The sequence below is a fragment of the Taeniopygia guttata genome, chromosome 1A (genome assembly GCF_048771995.1).
Source record: "Taeniopygia guttata chromosome 1A, bTaeGut7.mat, whole genome shotgun sequence".
NCBI lineage: Eukaryota > Metazoa > Chordata > Aves > Passeriformes > Estrildidae > Taeniopygia > Taeniopygia guttata.
In genome coordinates this window covers 47,330,921-47,346,521 of record NC_133025.1, presented here as the reverse complement: position 1 = coordinate 47,346,521, position 15,601 = coordinate 47,330,921, and the positions used below count along the sequence as shown (strand labels likewise).

General features: G+C 39.1%; 1 protein-coding gene across 5 annotated transcripts in view; it reads right to left on the bottom strand.

The window, feature by feature from the left end:
- IFT56 (intraflagellar transport 56) overlaps nucleotides 1-15,601 on the bottom strand; it is a 65,209-nt gene that overhangs the window by 49,350 nt on the left and 258 nt on the right. For 4 of the 5 annotated variants that reach the window (XM_072923341.1, XM_072923339.1, XM_072923340.1 and 1 more), the window contains exons 1-4: nucleotides 15,444-15,590; nucleotides 15,216-15,353; nucleotides 14,788-14,880; nucleotides 8,894-9,008 (exon numbers count right to left, since the gene is read on the bottom strand). In XM_072923341.1, the coding sequence (XP_072779442.1) occupies nucleotides 8,894-9,008; nucleotides 14,788-14,880; nucleotides 15,216-15,353; nucleotides 15,444-15,590 (493 nt within the window). Of the gene's footprint in view, nucleotides 1-8,893; nucleotides 9,009-14,787; nucleotides 14,881-15,215; nucleotides 15,354-15,443; nucleotides 15,591-15,601 lie in introns of those variants that run through there. The other variant, XM_072923342.1, reaches the window with a different exon arrangement.

Below are 15,601 nucleotides of genomic sequence, written 5' to 3'. Positions count from 1 at the left end.
ACATTACATTATACCTCTAATATTTCTTCCGTCCTTAGGAATGAAAGGCACACAAAAGAATTCTACAGCCAGAGCAGATAAGATTCAAACTAAGATATAGCAAGAAATTTAAGACTGATATTTTCTTACTAGAGCCAGTAATGTTAATGAAATTTCTTGCTCCAGCAGGATTAGGAATGCCATTGATTTCACTCCATATGACACAAATTGTAAACTGCAGAGTTTTAAGGCACTAGAGCCTCTTGCTTCACCAAGAGCGACAAATGTCCTGATCATACAGAGCTATTCGTTTCTTTTGCAAGCAATCTTCCAAAAAGCCTTCCCTTGTTTCCTGTACTTTTCCTAGCCTAAAGAGCACTCTCATTCTTGCTCAGACCAACCAGTTGGCAAACCATGATCCACAGAAGGGGTGTACATGGACTCTTTACACAAAGCAGAATTATTTACTATGTTTATAAGGCCACAAAAGCACAAAAGTGCAGAGTTAGCACAGCAATAGCCTGCAACACAAGGCTGTAATTCTTCTGACATCCTAAACCATAAAAGGGCTCAAACCACCAATCCCTCTTCTCCACCACCCCCTGAAGATGGAATTTATTTTTTTAAACAATTTAGCAAGAGATTTCCAGGTTTCTTATTCTTTCTCTACATAGTAAGTACACTTTGTAACACAGTGGATAGTGCCAAAACCCAGACCATTCTAGTAAGATTGGCAGCACAAGGCTGCCCACGTACTTCTAATAAGTACATCAACTATTACTTCCCTTTTTTTTCTTAGCAAACTGTGTTATTTAACCATGTTCCTAGAAAAATTAGGACAGTTAATTGTATCTTTAAAGAACTATTAGAATAGAAGTCAAAAATAAAAAAGTGGTATGAAAGCATTCTCACAAGACCACATCATCTTGTAAGATACTTTTAACAGAGCATCAAGTTGTTAAGAAGAGAAATTGTCTTCAGTCTAGGATATATGTGGGAATTAGGCTGTTTATTAAGTAATAGAAAGTTTCTCATCTGCAACAAATATTGCATAGGCAGCTGTAGTAGTATAACTGACACAATAGCATACATATTTCAGCCACTGAGTTAGAAAGTGAGCATACTTTAATTTAAATGCATGCTCTTCACTCTACATATTCCCCAGTATTAATTGATAGGTTTTAATATCAAAGTTTAGAAGGGTTGCACATGGACCGTACATGTGCTTTTGTGAGAAACTTCAACCACAGCCATCCTTCACAATTCAAAACATTTGGTCATCAAAGACTCCAAAAATACAAGCAGGACAGATTGTGGGATTTATACTGAAAATAACACATTGTATAATCATAGTACTATGGGTAAAGACACCAATGTTCCATTTTTGAGTAGGTTTTCTTTTTTTTTTTCCGCTTTTGAGTGTGTTTTAGCATTAATTTCACTGTGAAAATTGTGACTTAGAAGCAATACTGTCAAGAATCTAAACCAAGGAATTTTTGTTTCAGTGGTCAACCAGTGAGTGCAGGATACCCTTGCAAACCTGGCATCTGATCTGACATCAAAATTGTTATTTACTTCTTGGCAAAAGCTGGAATGTTAGCCTACATTATTTAACACTTAAAAACAGGCGAAAGATGAAATCTGAGTTTTGATGGTGTGCATGGATATATGGAGTGTGGAAAAGTGTCCTGCTTTGTAAGATATTATATGATACCAGCTATCTGATATTCTTGAAAATAAGTTGCTTAAAACCTCACACAAATATAGCCCTGTCAATATAGTAAGCAGAAATATGGAAACATTCAGAATCAGCAGTTTCTTTTCTTTTGGTGCCAAATACATTCTTTAAGGAAGACAAGGAAACATATGAACAAGGTCAGATTAGTTTTCAGAAAGAATGGAGTCATGAATATGGGATAAAGACGTTGTGAATCACTGGAGCAGGAAGTGATACAACTGCCTCATCAGAGCCAATGATTTTTAAGTTTGTTTTTTATTATTCTCTGCTGCTACTGAATTTCACTGTCACTGATCTAGGAATGCTACCACGAAGCACAGTCTCCCTTTCCTGTTCTACTTTTTCAAGACAATGACTCTACTCTTTTTTTTTTTTTTTTTTTTTTTTTAATTCAGTACTAAGCAATCTTGGGATCCTAAGGTACATGACGACAATGCTGCATGCAAACAAACTGGACCCTGCTTCAGGTCTAGTATTGGCCTTGTACTCAAGCGCTGAGGTAGGTGGACGAGACATATTTCCACCTAGAAAACGCATTGATATTCCTTTGCCAGAATTTTTGTCATGATCACTCCTGTTTTCCAGGCATTACTGTCATAGCTGTCATAGATCTTAAAAATGTTCTGTATATTTTTATGTGCTGACACTGACAGGCACCTCCTGAAGTATTTTAATAATATAATAAGTAACTACAGTCAGAACAGAAGACATTGCTGAAGACGTCTTCACTAGTTATTAAACAAAACGTCAAACTCACTAGAAATGGCAGCTCAGATTCTTGGTGGGTTCCATATTGCTGTTTCAGGCAGTAAAAAAATTATTAAATAGAGTCATGGACAATCTGGAATTTGTGCCCTCTCATAAGAGTGCAAGGCACTGCTAGTCATGCATCCAGCATTAACAAATCCCATCTAGCACATAATGTATATTCTATAGCAGCACTTCACACATCAACAGGTATAGAACACATGTTAAACACACCTAGAAGGGGCTGGTAGGGAGGGAGCAGGGCTTAGAAGGCTCCATCCTGACAGTAGAAAATATGACCAGAGGAAATCTTATTCTCCTTGTTCCTGAGAAACAATGCTCTGCTCAGTTGAACATAGTAGCTGAATGAAGCCCTCTGTGTCTCAAAACCAAAGTTTCGCTGGTGGAGGGGAAAATGAAAGGGAATGGGAAAAATATTTTAAAAAACCCATGGGCCAGTAGTGAGGTTTACACTTACACCCATTTGAACAACTCAACTGTTCTGAATTTTCTTGAATGAAATTTACAGAGGATATTCACTGAAATTTTTCATTCCCACTAAATTTAAATGGCAGTTCAGCTATGTTCAGTTACTTGCCATACACACACATTTAATTTCAGTCATACTAAGCACAAAGTAAATTAAAGATCATCAAATTAATTACTCCTGGGCTGTAGCTTCCACTATACTTAAAAAACAAAACAAGAAAATAAGGTTAGTAGCCTTTAGAATTTAAACATGTGATATTTTCACTTGTGCATGTTGAAAGTTCCATATATGAAACAGCTGGTTGAAAACCTCAGTTAAAATGCACCAAAAATAACTACTGTTCTCAAGACAGAGGGTACATGCAACAAAGCAGATAAAATCATGTAGGTGAACATGCAATCTTAAGAAAAGGAAAACCCAGTAACTGTTCTGTGCCTGCTTGTAACTGAACATTTTCACTGGTGACAACTACTTCACACATGAACAACATTATTTCACAAATAAGCAAAACTGATTTGGAAACGGTCATTGTTCCTACTAACCCGTATCTGTTCTGCTTTTGTACAATATTGCTCGTTTCAATAAAGCCTGTAAAATGAGTTCTCTTTTCAGTTAAAACACATTCAGATCTGACACATGCAGAGATGTGAAGAAGCAAAGTAATTACAGAGCTTTTCCCATCAAAAATTGGAAGGGATAAAAAAAATCCCACAACTTTAATGAATGGTTCAGCAATACAACCCTGTCTGTGCATGAATCTTAAATCTAATTCTAAGATTCCATTTATCCTGAAAAGACTGTTTTTCATAATAGACTTAACTGTAGCACCACTTACGTGCACATTTTGTGGTTTAAAAGAACAATTTTAGTTCTTATGCTATAGTTCTTAGTTTCTTTCTTAATGCAAGCCAACAGCTTCTAAACACTCATACCAGTTTGTCGGAATCTGTGGGTATTGGTGATTCCGAGATTGTAGAAAGTCTCTGTCTTTCTGCCCCGTTGCCAAAGAAGAAGCCATAGTTCGTCCGTGCTGGTTTCAAGGTTGTTTATTTTTGCTTATCTATAACAAGTTCTGCTGCCCTGCCGCAGCTCTGTCCTGCAGGGCAGTGTGCGGGGCTCTGCCCCTCAGTGGGATGGTACAAACATTATATACAAGAAATTACGTGTACTATATTTACAATAATGTGCCAATATCTATCATCTACGTTGAATAGTGTGTCCCTAGCCTAAACCAATAGAAAAATGCCAACATCACCAAGAACATGGAGGTAAGGAAGAAGAAGGAGGAAGAACAGGATCAGGCCCACTTTCCTCCATCTTAGAACTCCTGACCCCCCTGTACAAAGTAAAACCCCCCTGTACAGGTGTTAAAACCCCCCTGTACAATACTAAAAAATTTTACCCTCTAATTTGTGACTACTTTTACCATATCATCTAACCCTCTGTGACTGCTTGTTCCACCTTTAAAGTTGGTAATTCATTCCATGGTTCAGACTCAAGATCACAGCTGTTTTCAGCTGCTTGCCGGGGTCTAAAATGCTTCTGACCAAGGCCTGGAACCTCTAAAAATGTCTGAGGGACATTTTGAGTTCCGACACCAGTTGTCAGGATCACAGTCCAAGTGTGCCAGGTTGAGTTTCTGTTCTTTGGTCTTTGCAAAGCAAAGAACTGTGAATGCAACATAAGAATATTAGTTTTTATAATAAAACCCAATAACTTCTTGTTATTATTATATACTAAATGAAGATCAATAGTTTAAGCCTCATTCTCTCAAGACAAGATTGGCTACTCACAGCACAGAGAACATGTTCAGCCAATGTACGTGAACACAGATGCAAAAGGAGTCAGCAAAGCATCACTTGGCCACTTCACTATGGGATAGCTACAAAACAACAGTAGCTGACTTGGAAGTAACTCTACCTTCACCTCAGAACCAGAAACATTAGTAACTGCAGTGTGAGCAGACAACAGGGAAAAGGAGAAGCCAGAAACATCTGAAAGGAATTTGGAAGAAAGCCTAGAGGAGGTAAAATACAATTGTAATGAAAAACCTTCAAGGAGGGATTTTCCTTTATTGGCTTTTTGCTTTACCTCTTAGGTTATATTTGCAGTAATTCTTTTTTATATGACTTTTGATATTCAGACTTATTCTTTCCTGAGAGACTCACAGAATGGCTTAGATTGGAAGGGACCTTAAAGATATCTAATTCCAGCCCCTCTGCTGTAGCCATGAACACCTTCCAACTAGACCAGTTTGCTCAAGGCCCTGTTCAGCCTGGCTTTGAACATTTCCAGGAATAGAACTTCTCTGGGCAACCCCTCACCACCTTCACAGTAAAGAATTTCTTCCTTGTATCTAATCTAAGTTTACCCTCTTTCAGTTAAAAGCCATTCCTCCTTGTCCTGTCACTACATGCCTGTGTTAATGGTCCTTCTTCAGCTCTCTTTTAAGTCTTGTCTAGGTACTGGAAAGCCTCAATGAGGTCTCCTTGAACCCTTTTGTTCTCCAAGCTGAAAAATCCAATTCTCTTTGCTTTTACTAGTAAGAAAGGTGCTCCATGCCTCTCATCATTTTAGTGGCCTACTCTGGACTCGCTCCAGCAGGTCCATGTCCTTCTTATGCTGGGGACCCCAGGGCTGGATGCAGCACTGCAAGTGGGGTCTCACTAGAGCAGAGCAAAGGGGCAGAATCCCCTCCTTCATCCTGCTGCCCACACTCCTTTGGATGCAGCCCAGGATACAATTGGTTTTCTGTGCTGTGAGTGCCATTGCTGGGTCATGTCCAGCCTCTTGTCCACCTGCACTCCCAAGTCCTTCTTGGCAAGGCTGACCTCGATCCCTTCATCCCCCAGCTGGTGTTGATACCGGGGGTTGCCCCAACCCAGGTGCAGCACCTTGCACTCAGTCATGCTGAACTTCTTGAGGTTCTCACAGATCGACCTCTCAAGCCTGTCCAGATCCCTATGTCTGGCATCCCATCCTTCAGGTGAGTGAAGAGCACCAGTCATCTTGGTGCTATCTGCAAACGTGCTGAAGGTGCACTTGATCCTGTCATCTGTGTCATTAATGAAGATATCAGATAACACTGGTCCCAATACAGACCCCTGAGGGACACCACTGGTCACTGATGCCCACTGGGACTCTGAGCCGTGGATCTCTACCCTCTGTATCTGACTGTCTGACCAATTCCTAATCCACCTAACAGTCTACCCATTAAATACATATCTATATAATTTTGAGAGAAAAGTGTTGCGAAGAACTGTGTCAAAAGCTTTACAGAAGTCCAGATAAATGACATCCACAGCCCTTCCCTTGCCCACTTACGAAGTTACTCCATCATAGAAAGCTACTAAGTTTGTCAGGCAGAACTTGCCCTTGGTGAAACCATGCTGGCAGTCCTTAATGACCTCCCCATCCCCTCTATTCCATGAAGTTTGAATTAAATAACAACAAGCCAAGAGATCAATTCAGGTCTATTATAAAATAAAGATAAAACCTTGCTCAACAAGAGATTATGGACTATGTATCTGTATGAATACATTAATTACCTCATGGCTTTTAATGATAGTTTCTTAAAGTTTAAGTATCCTGCAAATTTTTCCTCATTAATGGAATGATGGTCAACATCAATTTCCTTAAGCAACAACAACAGTATATGGCAAGAAAGAACTTGATTTGATTTCAAGATATTTACATGTTTGTGTGGAAAACCTACTCCAGAAAGCTAGCTGATATTTATACTCCCTTTCACACAGAGATTGTGTCACTGTAGAAATTTAGAACTATAGCTGAAACTAAATTAGTTTCCCTTCATTTGCTTTAGCAGTATGCTACTTTCAGGGGTTTAGCATAACTGCAGCAATAAACAGCACACACTATATAAGAATTCAGGGAAAATAATCCCAAAATAGCAATGGTGAAGGGCCTAATATTAACACTACCTATAATTTTTTCAGTGATATTCAAGGTAGTATTGGATAAATGGTGTTCTTCTAAAGACTTTTCCTCTTCAAAGGAAGTATTTTTATTTTTTTTCAAGGTCTTTACAAAACCATGGAAGAGAACACAAGATGGTATGTCCTCAGCTGTCAATACTATATTGCAAACAGCCACCACAGATACAATCCTGAATTGTTAAAAAAATCTAAAAGAAGATCTGACTTAAGTAAAAATAAAAAGGTTTAAACTCAATATAAGAAAGACTGAAAGCAGAATATACCGCACTTGCAAGCTTTCAATGGAGAAAGGACAAGCATTACAAATCCTCAGATGTGACTGCTTCCCCACCAAGCTTAAGTGGCCAGAAATCACCAGGATTACAGTACTCACAAGAAAGGTTTAGTACCTCATTATAAAAACTGGCATGCTGTCCTTCTTAAACAATTATGTAAAATCAGGAACTGATCAGGAACTGAACAAATGTGACCCTCCATTATTTTCTGTTCCCTCCCTCAGGTACACTCTCTGCTGTTCTTGCTTTCTTAATATTCCTACCCTTGCCTCCAGCACCCAACTACCACTAACTGTACCCCTTACTCTGCTACTCACCATACTATTAGTAACTAATCTGAAGGGGCATGACAAGCACTAACCTTCCCTCTCCTCCAGCTCACAGTTAATAAATGTGCATGCCAGCTGCGTATCTGTCATCTCTAGAAGGGATTACTGTAACTTACAAGATGTGAAGCTGATGACAATGGCTCCAACTGGTACAGGATGCAGCTGCTTGCTTCTTCCATGCTCTAGGCCACAGTGACATCTGAAAGCTCTAGTGCCCATTTATTTTTAGATTCACTTCAAGTTCTAGGTTGCAGTCTCCAAACCTCAAATTTGTGGTACGTTAAAGTTTTTAAGTTATTTGTGAATATTAAAAATTTACACACCTCTTGAACAATACAAATCACAAAGCTCTACATGAGACTGTTTTACAATTGAAAATAAAAAACCATTTCCAGTTGTGGGATTCAATCTCAGCATGATCTTTCTGAGGATTTTAAAGGGATATGAGAATCTAATTATTTTTTTTTATAAATGCTACAAAATTGTCCTTTTGGAAGGCACTCTTTCACAGCAAAAGAAAGCACACTATTATTTTCTTCCTACTCTATTTTGCAGCTAAAGACAAGAAGACTAATGAAAGAAAGGAGAAAACCCATCCTTCAATAAGAGTTTTACCCTAAGAAGGCAAGAGTCAGAAGTTGAGTGAGATATCACTACTATTAATTCTACTTAAAAAGCACTGAGATACTATGGTTATAGAAAACAATATAAATCACTAAGATATATAAAAAAATGATGGGTAACAAAGTTAAACTACAGAAACATTTTTAGACAGCAAAAATGCCTTTGGAATCTAATTTTCATTCCTTCTCTTTGAGTGATCCCATGCATGTTCAGATTAATGTAGAACTGTAATAACGTGACTATTGAATTCCATGCCTTGAAGAATCAGATAACTAACATCTGACTTATACGGCAATAAGACCACCTACTACATCAAACTACATAAACAGAGCTCTTGTCTTCATCAGGGAGAATGCTTAGTTCTCTCAGATGCTTTTTTTTTTTTTTTATAATTTCACTGGCTTAATTTTCTTCATCTGCACTGGCTCAAGGACACAGAATTAGTCAAAAGAAAAGTAACCTTTTGTTGCTGGTTGGCATATACTGGGTTTTGTATTTAGAAATTAATAAGAGAAATTATTTTCCAGGTGCTTATTTTAGTTCCAGCTGCTCCACATGCCCAAGGTATTTTTAGGAAGAAAACTGCATCATAATTCTCCCGTTAAATAAAAGTTAAAATTAACTAACCTCCCCAAAAAAACCCCAAACCCAAAAAACTTGGCTCTAAAGTATCCTTTATTGCATATTTTGCCTGGAAATTACGTTAAGTGTTCAAATCAATATGCAGTCTTTCCCAATAGAGCCATACATCTCACCTTTCAAGGCTGCTTGTTCTGCTTGTGTGTACATCCCCAGAAAGAAGTATGTACAGGCAAGGTTCACCCAAACATCTGGATTGCAAGTTGCTTGCTTGGTTAAAGCCTCATATTCCTGTAACAGAAGAGAGGGTTGATTTTTAAAAAATGCGTAATAGCACATATTTGTATTAAATATAATTCTTTCTTCCACATTTTTACAATGTATCATTGGATTACTGAGATCAAACAATTTTATTGTGAAGTTCACTGCAGTCCTTACAACAAAACTATTACTTTATGTCCATACTTTTTTGTTTACAACACTATAACAGACCACAGGGACAAGCAGTGCCATAAATCATCACATATAAGCAAGATTTCTGTCAATATTGAAGTTACAGAGATATAAAACATATTCATATTGTAAATATATTATAACAAAAATATTATTTACATATATAAGCCCCTATAAAAGCATAAATATAACCAACTTCTGTTGCTTTCCTAAGTTCTCCTCCAGTCAAAGCCAGGGAGCCATAATCACCAGGGAAATCTCTTTGTGAATACTTACTGGAGCAAGTGTCAAATGTGTTTTTGTAAACCTGTAGGTAGTGTCTTAGTCTATATTAAACCTGAAGAAGTGTGTGTTAAGTCTGAGGTTATGCAATATAATAATATCAAGTGCAGGAATAAAGTTTTTTTGTACTACTAATAACTAAAATAAGTATTTTTAATTTGTGTTTAATTTTATCACATCATTTTTTTAGTTCCTATTTTTGTGTATGTTTTATAATTACATATTAGTACAGTGGTACATGTATATAATTTATAAATGTATAGACATGTATAATGTGTATATACTTTGGGGGTGTGTACTCAAAAATTTCTTACTAATAGGGGTATAGCAAAATTGGAGATCACTGCATTAAAATGCAAGCCTATAAATCGGTATTGGGCAAATTCAAGATCTCCTTATAGATGAAGATTAGTAATTTGTACTAAATATTAATAACCTGTTCCTAACTTTACCATTTCCCCATTTTAATATTTACACCCAACAGCTATAGAAAGGCTCTAGAAAGCATATTCTGATATTTCTTACACATCCACATTGATTACATATCCTTTAATTCTGCCACACAAACTGCTTCATTTCTTGTTATCTGAGAAACAGCAAAAACTTAACAGATTAATCTTTCATTCTACTTCTTTTAAACAAAAAAACTTTGCAGCCACTAAACAATTATATTCCCAAAGATAAGCATCTTTTCTCAGAGTAACAACAGGTACTAAAAACAGAGGTAATGGAGATCTCTAAATACCATTTTTTCCTGTGTCACAATTCTGATAAATTCCTAGGAAGTGCCATCCCAATGGAAGGGCCTGCTGCTGGTGCTCCTGATCTCCATCCAGACATGGAGGCAGGAAGCATAAGACAAAGCAGGCAACATCACTCAAGGTTCTCACAAGACCTGCTGAAGGAATGTCATCCATGTACTCCAGATCACTGCAAGCTGGTCATCCCTCCCAGCAAAACACCCCCTTGACTCCATACTTGTTCCCCAAACATGAATTGGAAGTCCTCTCTACCTAGGGAGCGTTTAGAAGATTGAGCCTCTGTGGGTGGGAGACTTCTTACCTCTGGGGAAAAGGACAGATATATATTTATACAGAATGAGATAAACTAAGCCATGCCCAAAGGACAGCAAATCCCAGGAGAGCAAACATGCTGACAAAAATAAAGTTTAGAGTTTGCAAGCATAAAGAATTAATTTTTTTGTTGCCAAATAAAAGTAAGCTGCATTCCCAAACAGAGAAGATACTGGTCCTTACCAGTATCTTAAAAGCACCCTTAAAAGCCAGCTCAGTCTTGCTAGTAGTTCAGGGACTAGCTGTCCAACAGTATTTACAATAAATAAATAGAAAATTATAAATATAATAATGGTTAAAATTTTTTAAACTAAAACATTTACATAGAGGCCAACCTTTTCTACTGAGTCCAGTTTAATCTTGACGTAGGCCTGTCATGGAGCTCTGAGATACAGACCACTGCTGTTTATTTGGACCATCTGGAACCTTTCAAAATTCATTCAGAATAAATGCACCCAAAGGTCTCTTTTGACTAGGGCTTCAGGCAGATTAATTAGAAAAGACAAAATACATAAACACAAGTCACGTTCTGGCTTGGCCATTCCAAGTAAGCAATATATAAAGAGTGTTCTAGCAGTACCAATGTGTATCTATGGAAACAGTAAATAAAAATTAGGACTATTAGTTCTCCTTATCCTGTAGTTCTGGGCCACGTGTCTGGACTATGTGCTATTGCCCCTTTCCTCACTGAAAGCCATTCAACATAAGTCTCTCAAAGACTACTTCACAAGAACTTCCCCCGCTTCTTTCTAAATAAACCAACAAACCCAAACAAAATAAGTACTCTCAAACTTGTCCTAAGACTCAGCCTGTGGCATACTTTTGCCATCCAGCAGCATTAACAACTCCTTGCTATTTTACTCTCCTCCTCATGCCTCTATCACTAGATGCAGTTTTCCTCAAAAGCAGGCTGCCATGTTGATTGTCTACAACTATGGACAGGTACTAACAATGCAGAGGGCCAACTCAGTGCCCTTATTACTTGTCTGGATTCTTCAAGCCCATAAAAACAGATGCTGAAGAGCCAATAAACAAGCAACATATATGGCTGCTCCATATGTGCTAAAATGAGATACTTATTGTAACCTGGCTACAGTCATCATAGAGAGGCCTAGAGAACTTCCAGAGCTAAAAAATCCACCTTTTACTTTCTGCTTCCAGCTATCAGGAACTGGAGGGTACCTGTATTCTCACACTTCTCACAAAATTACTCAAGCATGACCAGATACTGCTCTTGGATGAACAATTACCCTAGTATAGCCCTGGTCCTTCCCCAATTTACTATTTGACTAAAATGATCCTGAGTCAAGCTGGCAGGAGGTCCTGTTCAGTGAAGTGGTAGAATAGCTCCTACTCCCTGCCAGGACGGAGGTAGCAGATTGGAGAGACTGCTGCTGGCTGGTTGTAGGATTTTGACAGAAACAATGCATTGAAGGCTCTAGCCTAGGGATCATTCTTTGCTCTCATGTGTGCAGTTGATTACCATGTCCAGCAGCTGCACCATGCCAGTGTCCTGTATGCCTAGGAGCAGAGGGTGCAGACTGCAAGCTTGAAACTTGTTCTTGAATCCAACCAAGAAGTGCACCTGCCCATGGCAATTGGTCTAATAATTTGTTTTTAATATACGTATATAGATATAGGCACAGATATATTAAAAAAAAAACAATTCTTTTTTTTAAGGCCCCAGCCAATTCAATTTATAAGACCAAGCAGCTCAGAAAAAGAATATTGGCCTGATGCTCTAATTCTGGTACTTGGGTGACACTGGGAAATTTTTCATAAGATTTTAGATGTATCTTCTCTGAACAAGTGGCAGCAGCTGCAGAAAGACAGATGGGTTTTTCTCCATTATGGACACTAGATGTGGAAGATTCCAGAAAACTAATTAGATGTCATCATATACTAGGGAAGCTCTGGCTACCATATGATGCCAGGAAGACATGAGCTACTCAGTAAAAATAAATTTGTCCATGAAGGAAGCTAGTCAGTCCCCCAGGAAGAACTGCACCATGACTGCTGGAAGAGTCAAGCCCATTGCAATATCATTTGTAAAGTGGGGTACAGCAGAAGGGATGATCCCACCAGACCAGTGGCAATGGCATAACCTTTGAGAAAGGCATCTGTTGTTAAGAAGGAGAAAGTATGACCCTAGTGAGGCTGAGGTTAAGTGCTCCACCTAGAGGATACCTAACTCTTGCTGGTGTGCCTGTGATAAGAGAATTAGAGTTCTCTCACATAAATGTGACAGAGATTTTGCTGTCTTTCTCTCTGAAGATATTCCTAGAGCTGGAATGGAGGTCTGTGTGTTTTTCACTTCTTCCCCATTTCTCCCAGTGGTGCATGATGGCCACAATTCCCAAGCTTCCCCAAAAGTTGCCATGCAACCAACATGACTGGCTCACTATGAAAATATCATCATTAATAAAAGCATTGAACAGTGTGATTTCTGAAGACCCTCATCAGGTACATGGAATACAAACCATGAGCTTTAATACACTGACACACACTATGTGGTGTCACTTGCAGGAACACATAGCAGTGTGAATCATTTAGATTATGTGCAATGTCATGCTGTATAATTCAGCAGAATCTTTGACCCACAGTATTTTATTTACAGCACTTTCGGCACTCCCAAAAGCGTGCTCCAAGATCTCAAGGGTATAGATTATCAAGGAATTTGTCCTTGAGAATATAGCAACAACACCTCTGCAACATAGCAGATGAGATAACAGGATTTTACATTTCAACATGGAAGTTGATAACTGAAAGGCAGTTCAGTCTCCACGGTGGAACGAGACCTACAGCCTTAGAAATTAAAATTAGAGTTTTCTGTCCCCGAAGAAACGAGGTTGAGATGCACAGGCTCATTTCCCACGTCACCACAAAATGACAAAGCTATCAGGACTTATAACTGTGCAAAAAAAACCAGTATTAAAGCCGGGAAGACAAGGCCTGTGATCTCTCACTTAAAAATTACACGATCACTCAAACTACAGATCGCCCATACAAATCTTTTATTGTCCCTTCTTGGGCAGAAAACCAGCAAAAAAGATGACGATGTTGCCGTTTTTAAACGCCTGAATCAAGAGCATCACCTAGTGGTGAATCAAACACCACATGCAAAACCAATTAGGAAAATGTAAAAAAAAACCAGTTGCCTTTTTGTTGAAGGAAACACATAAAATCTACTCTGGTTATAAAAGCATCTACTGGGTATTTCAAAAAGCAGAATTTATTTCCAATTTATTTTCAAATTATTTCTTATTTCAAATAAATAGCAATTAACTTTTCATTTGTATACGAACATTTTTCTTTTTTTAAACTTTCGCTCCCTATTAGCACCTAAGCCTACATGTAAATTAACTACTGCAACTGACTGTTATATTCATAATATCTAAATTCCACCAGTCTAAACATGAATATTAATTTACCATTTTGCCCTGTACATTCTACATTCTATACTGTTTACCATCCATTTGATTCACTGAGCATTTCTAGTATCTCCAACAGATGTTTTTCTCTTCAATTTTTTAAAAGGCAGAGTGCCTTGTGCCTTTCTTACTTAGAAGCTTTAGAGTTTTCACCTCATGTATGCATCTTGTGCATGTGACCATTTATCTAAGACAGAAAATATCATAATTGCTCTATAATCAATTTATTTTCTTTTTATTATCTTTTGTTAATACTTTTAATTAACATATGTTTTTAATATTGATTCTGGGAAAGCAAGTTCAGAGACTGCAAAACCAGATATACTTCAGTTACACTTCACAATGAAGGGACACAACAGAACTGTAAGAGGCAAACATTAAAATGTACATATTTGAACAATTAACATATATTTTAGTGACTTAAAGCTTTTAGAAAAAAAAGACTGCCTCATTTAATTGAATTACCTAATACAAAAATATGCAAATAAGAGCAATAAAGTACATTAAATAGTCAGGGGTATCAACCTCTAAAGAAAGAATTTTTTCATACCTATCACAGAAAAGCTACACAATGAAGACAGAAATATTATTAAACCTGAAAAATGAAACTGTGAAAACCTATTTGCAAAAAAGGAATGATGGATTTAGGAAAAAAATAATCCAAAAAAAAATCCAAACTACTTCCCACAGCATCTGGCTTAGTACTGTACATTTGTACCTTAACTGGCTAGCAGGGCTGTTCCCTATTACAGACCATCTTCTTCCTGTTGTCACTCCTTTATCACAACATCCCAATTTCCAAACTTGGGAAGCAAGATTTCCCCACCTTACCTCTAGAGCTCTCTTGTAATCACCCAAATGAAATGCACAGTATCCGATCCAAAGGTTGCCATCCTCCTCCTCCTCACCCACGTGCTGTTTAAACTTTGCAGAGAATAAAGAATGTAAGAATTTTGTCAGCTGACATAGTTTCTAAAGCCCCACAGATAACCATAGCAACACTAGATTATCATATATCGCGGATGGTTTGACAGCTGTGCATGCTGCTGGGGTGCAGCGGTTTTCACGTTTCGAAGGGCAGCAGGAGGCAGCCCCAGCAGGCCAACCCCGGCTTTGTGAAGCGGGAGCAACAGGCGCCGCTGCAGGGCCCCGGGGGGGCGGGAGGCTCACAAGGCAGGGGAAGGGGTGCTCTCGCCCCGCAGCCCTGAGGGCACAGGGCTGGCAGCGACGATTCCGCTCTCCCGAGGGGAGCCCGTCACCTCCAGCAAGGCGATCGCGCCGGTGAAGTCCCTCTGGGCCAAGAGTTCTTCCAACTGTGGCGCCTCCTTCCCTTTCTTCCTCCGCTTGTCTCCCGGCGGCGGGGTACCCCCCACGGCCGGCTTGGCCCGCGAGAGCATCTGGGCACAGAGCAAAGCGGAGCCGAGTCAGAGCGGGCCCTCCCTCGGCGGTGCCTGCCCCGCCGCGTCCCCCATCCTGCCGCCCCTCACCATCCTGCGGTTCCTCACCGCCCCGCCGCCCCTCAGCATCCTGCGGTCCCTCACCGCCCCGCCGCCCCTCACCATCCTGCGGTCCCTCACCGCCCCGCCGCCCCTCACCATCCTGCGGTCCCTCACCGCCCCGCCGCCCCTCACCATCCTGCGGTCCC